We start from the raw sequence: 7,346 nt of genomic DNA, 5'->3' as shown, positions 1-7,346 counted from the left end.
TGGCTCATTTAATGTTGGTAAACAGATATATATATATAAACTGCTCCAATATTATTCTTTTTTTATATAAAATACCTATAAAATATTTTATTGCAGGACATCAGTTCATTATTTAAAAAAACCTGGCATTTTTCCCTTTATGACAAAATCTCAAAGTGATTTTTAATTTAAAAACATGTAGATCATAGAACAGATGTATTGAAGTCATTGCATATGAATTATTATTTTTTAAAAATATTTTTAAAATAAATTTGTAGGTCCAGACAAAATGTGTAATTTCATCTCTCTCTCTCTCTCTCTCTCTCTCTCTCTCTCTCTCTCTCTCTCTCTCTCTCTCTCTCTCTCTCTCTCTCTCTCTCTCTCTCTCTCTCTCTCTCTCTCTGTGTGTGTGTGTATGTGTACAGGTATATGTGGTTTATGAGGACACAAATGTGTATAATGTACAGTATAAAAACCATTACTGGAGAGTCCCCATGAACCATATATTCAAGAATGAGTGTCACTGATGATATTTATACATCACTGATGTAGCCATCAGTGGAATAACTACCTCAACGACACACACACAATGATGTACATCAATGATGTATTTCTCTGCCCTTGAAAACATGTTGAGCAATTGCATTTTATCAATCTAGGGGTTGGGCAGAGACACACCTATCCTCTCAGGAAATATTTGATCTATCAAATACGGATATGTTACTAAAGGTAAAAACATAGCTGTTCACAAAATAGCTACTCACAGTCACAGACATGTAGCCTATAGTTCTCTGCAACAGATTCATAATAGTGAATGTATGCAAGTAGCCTGGTAAACCTGCTTTTGTTTTGTAGACACTGCTCTGGCTATTTGGTGCATCTAAAGCAAATGTTCAAAAGACAAAAATTAGTGATGACCAGCATGTATGGTACTTTAATGTTTGATGACATCAGATGGCCACCTACTTTCCACATGGATATTTGATTATGAATGAGTCGTTCAGCATGGTCTCTTCTGAAAAAGAATCCTTATGAAATGGAATAAAGGTTTGTACCTGGTACAGGATCACATTTCTACTGTGTCACATTTTCATCTTCATTTCAAACAAGCGCAGAACACCTGCTTTAAGAGCAAACCTGATAAAGCTTAATTCATAATCACACACACACACTGTTGTTTGCATTTTTTCTGCAAACGAATTAAAAGCCAAATAGATAGCCAACTGAATACACAGAGTAAACGCCACAAAAGGAGTAGCCCATACATATGACAGATATGATGAATCAAGGCGCGTTATGTACGCGCGCGACCTCTCTCTCTCTCTCTCTCTCTCTCTCTCTCTCTCTCTCTCTCTCTCTCTCTCTCTCTCTCTCTCTCTCTCTCTCTCTCTCCGTCACCGTGTGCAAACTATTTCCACAGTACTATAAATAAGGCTGCAGAGTCCGTGGTCTCACACCAAAGGCGTGGCTGTGTGCAGGTGGACTCCATCTCAACTTTTATTCAAGCAGGACTTTTCTCCTCCGAGGAACTAAATCACCGCAAACATGCCTAAATGCCCCAAGTGCGAGAAGGAAGTGTACTTCGGTAAGACTCCTGTGAAATATTCATATGTATATATTTACAGTCTACTTTTGTTTTTTAAAATATTGCAAAAAAGTCAAAAACATTACTGTGCTGTTGTGTATTTTTTAAAATAAATGTTTAAATAAATGTGTACAACAGCACGAGGGATCTACCAGGAAGAGAGATATCAACTGATGCATGCAGACAGTATTTCCTGTTTGAAACTTTTGCAAAACAGCCATTACAAAACGGCTTGTGCAGACATGAAAAATACAGTAGCTATAGAAGCTATAGTTTTAAATTAGTTTTGAAAAACAGAAAACATATACTATGAATGTGGAATTTACATGATTATTTATTTATATTTATAATAAAAAAGAAATAACAATAATATAAAGAACAGATAGGAGTGAGCACAGCTGATGCAAACTATGCAAATTATCATTTCACTGCTTTACATTGTAAAATAACCTTTTTGCATTGTGTATTCAAACTAAATATTTAAATATGTCCTGTAAAGAAACAATAACAATAATGTTTTTAAAGAACTTAACTATTTGGCTCAGATTCATCCAGGAATTAGATATATATCTGATTCTGTATCAAATTTTACAGAGAAATAATATGGTAAATGCATGTATGGAAAATGGAAAAATAAATTCTTCTTAAGTTTCTTTAAGTTTCTGTGCATGCCAAGCCTCTCCACTGGGACTCTCATTGTGCAAATCTGGGCTTGAGTTTTGTCCTGACCATCCATTCCATCTCTTTTTTCTTCTTTGCTAATTTACTTTACATTTGTTGCCAATATAAACTTGCCAGACTGTCTTTGGATTCTATCTTCCATCAGTGTAGTTACAGACATTTTCAGTCACTTTTTTCAGTCTTTCCCTGATTTTTTTTTTTATAGCCAGCATTTAATTTAAAGTATTATGTTATTTATAAAATGTACATGCACATTTTCTCTGATGTAATGATCAAGAAAAAGCCAACATATGGCCTCTCACACCATCACCCATCCTGTTCACCGCTATAGTGTTCTCTAAACCTGTACATTTTCCATCATACAAAACTGCCTCATGTGGCTGCTGCTGGTCTTCCATCACTCTGACTTGTTTAATGTTCACATGAAAGTAATCTAACAACCGCAGCCTCTCAGAGATGGAAAAGAGAAAATCCACCGTGAAGATATAATATAGAGATTAAATACTGGCATAATCAAAATACTAATTTAGTGGGAGTTCTGAAGTGTAATTTCAATGTGTGTGTATATATATATGTGTTGTGTGTGTGTGTGTGTGTGTGTGTGTGTGTGGTGTGTGTGTGTGTGTGTGTGTGTGTGTGTGTGTGTGTGTGTGTGTGTGCACAAGTATGGCATAATTGAAAGGCACTGTTGATTCAGACAGTTTAATTTTTGAGGTTCACTTTCAGAGATTAGTTTGGTTGATTATAAACAACATAAAATGACTCTGTAAAAATAATGACCGTTTTGAAACTGAAAAAGGTTTCCCAAACACTGCCCTCAAACTTCTCCTATTGGTCCGTCAAACAGATAGCCCTACCCCCAAAATCAAACCATTGGGAAGCTCAAACAAACAAAGCTCAAATAATGATCATTGTTAATAATAATAATAATAATAGTAATAGCTATTATCATTATTAGCATTACTATTACTGATATTATTTATTATGATTTTTGTTATTGTTTTATTATTTGCTCTTTGCATGAATTACAGTTCCTCTATTTTATGTTATGGGGGAAAAAACGGTTGCCATGCAGAAGAAAGACAGCAGTAATTCAGCTGCAGATTCCAAATCTCTGTGTTTTAGACTTTACACCCAGTCTAGGACACTTTGCATTGATAAAGAGCACTAACAGAGAGAGAAAGATTAGTGTGTCCTCAGTGTATTTGACTGGGGAAGTTAAGTAATTACTGTCTTAGGTGTGGTTCAGATGACCAAACTTAATTCTTGGCAGCACTGCAAGGGCCCAAACACATCCTGGTGAATTCCTTTCTGCCTTGTTTGCCCTTTCAAAATGTATTTCTCACATGGACCACTGATTCTGCATTCAACTCTCCCAGTATGTCTGGATCATGTGTTCACAGTCCAGTACTAAACAAAAGATCTTCCTGTTTCATTCACCGAAGTGTGACTGACTGACTGCCTTAGCTGGGATGAGTATGACTCTTATTACAGCTGTTGTACACAATTATAGCACCTCGCAGTAGTCCGTAACAATGGGAATTATGTAGTGGTATGTGTTATCCTTCAACACTCTCCCTATACATAAAGTATAAAGCATTACTTGGTGTCTGGAGTCTTTGCTATCACCTCATCACATTTTTCAAATGTACGTCACAGATGGGAACTGTTAATCTGCTCTTTGTCCATCCTTTGGTTTCCGCATGTCAAAAATCTCAAACGAAGCTCTTCTATTGAAGCCATAAATCTGCTTCACATCTTTTAGAGTAATCATGCTCTCAGAAAGTCTTTGGCCTCCATGAGATGTAGACGCTTGCCCAAAACCTCCCTCATAAAAGGCATGACGTGCACCTCCCCTACTGGAGACGCCTGAGCATGCATGACTTTGTCTTCCCTTCCCACTTCTTTTACGATGTTCATCATGAGGGTTGTTTGGAGAAATCTTTCTGCAGAGGGCTGTAGATAAAGACTCCTTTATGGACCTTTTAAAAGGAAAGGGAGGAATAAATTCCTTTGGGAGTGTCCTGCATACAGCGTCCACACCCACCCATGTTCTCGCTGTCATGACTTTATCTGCTTTGAGCTGAGAACACAATAATCCGACAAGACTTGTGGCGTGCTGGACTGTGAAGACAATCTGTCAGACTTGAGACTGCAGCTTGAGCTTCATTGACATTAGAAGCTCATCATGACTTTAACTAAACTACATAATGGCTGAGAATTAGCTCTTTTTCCCCATGTCTGATTGACTTTGTATTCCCCTGACTCTTTTATTAAAACAACTTTAAGGCTAATGAGTAGTCATTTAGATTTTTCCAAGTTGTCGATGAGGTCATAAACTGGCCCAGATGTAAACAACCAATTCCTTTTTGGCCTTTTCTGCATTGACTTTTTCGGATGAAATATTTGAAAATCAGCTAAATAGATTTAGTTCAAATGCGTTAAATGAACCTCCTAATCCTACCAATGATGCCAATTCTTAAACAAAAATGTTTAATTATTTATTTAATATTTAAAGGGATAGATCATCCCCCAAAAAATTATTCACCCTCATGTTGTTCCAAACCTGTATGACTTTCTATTACATGACTTTCATAAAAGATCTACAGATTACATAAAAGATCTGTTTTTGCCCATACAATGAAAGTCAATGGGGTCCAAAACTGAACTACAAAAAAGAAGAAAAAAATCACTGAGACATTGTTCTAAACATTTTTTTTGTGTTCAATGGAAGAAAGTCAAAGCGGTTTGAACAACAAAAGGGTGTATTAATTATGTAAATAATTATTAAATATTTTACACATTTTGTCTGGCATAACGGAGGAGGAAGGGCCACCTTTAAACCTTTAAAGCCAAACATGTAATTGAACCGAGTAAAATATATAGCCTTGAACTTTGAAATGCAATGTAAGTTACTTTTGGATAGGGCTGAGAAATTAGGTGAATAATGTGCACTGCACTTTTGCACAAATCAATCCATTTTGTGGTTTTATGAGTCAATGATGTTTATCATTAATGTTTCAGCGGAGAGAGTGTCATCACTTGGCAAAGACTGGCATAGACCCTGTCTGAAGTGTGAGAAATGCAACAAGACCCTGTCGGCTGGCTCACATGCAGAGGTAAGTCAGAAGCTGAATTGCACACCTCTTACTGGGATAGATTAATGTTCCAGACAGACTTAATGGAGTCCAGTAAGCTTTTGGCATACTTTTACCTTTATAAACACTTCAGGGGGTTAGACTGTCATGTCTTGAGGAAGGTGTTGAATAATGGCCCCCGTTCAAGTCCGTTAATGTACTGACTAATGTGTTTCTCCTCACAGCATGATGGGAAGCCCTATTGTAACAACCCATGCTACGCTGCACTCTTTGGACCTAAAGGTACGTTTCTACAATGCATCAGCTGCTCTGTTATACTGTGCTGTATAGGGTTCAACTAGACTTCATCTCAAAACACATGGACTGGGGACTGCTGTGGCACAGTACCACTATAAAATCTATTTTTTGCATTATCCAGTGGTACTTAATGCAAATGTCTTTCTGCCACTCATCCAGAGATTGTTGTGTGTGTGTGTGTGTGTGTGTGTGTGTGTGTGTGTGTGTGTGTGTGTGTGTGTGTGTGTGTGTGTGTGTGTGTGTGTGTGTGTGTGTGTGTGTGTGTGTGTGTGTGTGTGTGTATAATTAGCATGCTAACTAATTATCCTGTTAAGATGCATCCTTATTTAATTCTCTTTTTGCCCTCAGGTTTTGGACGTGGCGGCACTGAGAGCCACACATTCAAATAGGCAATTGCACAGGTGATAAAATTGATCAATATTATCTTTGCTTGAACTAGATGATAAATAACATGCACTAACTGTACTCTTCTTTTCCATTTACAGGTTCTCTCACTCTATAAGCTTATTTTTAGGAGAGCTTGATTTTGATTATTTTTGGCCACAATTTTATCCACATATTTGTTAAACCAAAGACAAAATGACCAAGCCATGCCATGTTTTAGAAATTACTAATTTGTATAATCTGTTTTGTAAAATGTTGTCTGCTGCGGCACACAATTATGTTTCATTGGGGGGCATAGTCAAAGACCCCTTTATAATTAAACTGAACATTTTATACATTAAATGTATGTTTTAAAACTCTATTTGTTCCTCACATTTATTTCCTCAAATATAATGAGGCATCAAAAAAAAATGTTGCATTTTTTTGTTTTTGTTTTTATCCTTTCGACAATAGCTACCTTTTACATGGACACTTGATGAATTCGAACAGTGTTTACATGAACGCTAAATAAAGTGATTTTTGAATTACTTTGTGAGCACTAAAAAAGTATGTTCTATAAAGTATGAATGTGTGTATGAATGTTATCTGGACCTACTACATTCATCATGATGTAATTATCATATGACCTACCAGCATCAGTTGTATGCCATTCACATTTAGTTAACCGCGATTCACAAATCCACTCCAGTTGCATCATGGGATAGTAAAGACTTCATTAGATGTGCACTTCAGAATCTCAGCAGAAATAGTAGGTAATCTGGACTAGGGTTGGGCACCGACTTAATTACGTTGGTACTACCGAGTAGCGATTCACACATTAAATCATGCGGTACCAAATTTCGGTACCTGAGAATGCACCTGGTGATATAGACTAATATGTGTGAATATTAAACAGTAAAAAGCCAATTTAAATACGAATCCTGCATGTCCTGTGTGTTTCTGTGTAAATAAATGTTGCTGACACGCAGTTTAAAATACCCCACAAACATAATTGCGTGTGGCGGTCACGTGTTTCCATCTCATACGAGGTCGAATGTATGATTGTCATCTCCAGAGCCGCTCTGAGAGTAACTTTGTGAACATTTTACCATTTAATTTAAAAAAACTACCGTCATGTCATAAACACACAGAAACTCAAAGATATTCACGGCAACCCGTCAAAACAAAAATTTGGTTTAACTTGACAAATATATACAGTTGTAGTAGAATTTAGATATGTCTCAGTAGCCTAATACTAACACTAATATAATAATACATGATCAAAACTTTAAGTAATAAATCACAAATTTTATTCCATATTTTAATTTTAACCGTAGCCATAA

The 7,346-nt window shown here is 36.4% G+C and overlaps 1 protein-coding gene across 1 annotated transcript; it reads left to right on the top strand.

Annotated features, from left to right (window-relative positions):
* The first annotated feature begins 1,370 nt into the window (after nt 1-1,370).
* crip1 (cysteine-rich protein 1) lies at nt 1,371-6,551 on the top strand. The gene is made up of 5 exons (XM_067455398.1): nt 1,371-1,564; nt 5,270-5,364; nt 5,568-5,625; nt 5,989-6,041; nt 6,126-6,551. Exons 1-4 carry the CDS (start codon nt 1,525-1,527, stop codon nt 6,027-6,029), a joined length of 234 nt encoding a protein of 77 aa, XP_067311499.1. The 5' UTR covers nt 1,371-1,524; the 3' UTR covers nt 6,030-6,041; nt 6,126-6,551.
* The last annotated feature ends 795 nt before the right edge of the window (nt 6,552-7,346 follow it).

This window comes from Pseudorasbora parva, chromosome 10 (assembly GCF_024679245.1).
Source record: "Pseudorasbora parva isolate DD20220531a chromosome 10, ASM2467924v1, whole genome shotgun sequence".
In the NCBI taxonomy this organism is placed as follows: domain Eukaryota; kingdom Metazoa; phylum Chordata; class Actinopteri; order Cypriniformes; family Gobionidae; genus Pseudorasbora; species Pseudorasbora parva.
This window is presented reverse-complemented; position numbering and strand designations above follow the sequence as displayed.

What these genes read in the sequence shown, in the direction of transcription:
- crip1 (XM_067455398.1), top strand. Translation starts at nt 1,525, where the DNA reads ATGCCTAAATGCCCCAAGTGCGAGAAGGAAGTGTACTTCG. An exon ending in CGGCTGGCTCACATGCAGAG is followed by an intron (nt 5,365 to 5,567) that starts GTAAGTCAGAAG and finishes TTCTCCTCACAG; the next exon opens with CATGATGGGAAGCCCTATTG. An exon ending in TGCACTCTTTGGACCTAAAG is followed by an intron (nt 5,626 to 5,988) that starts GTACGTTTCTAC and finishes TTTTGCCCTCAG; the next exon opens with GTTTTGGACGTGGCGGCACT.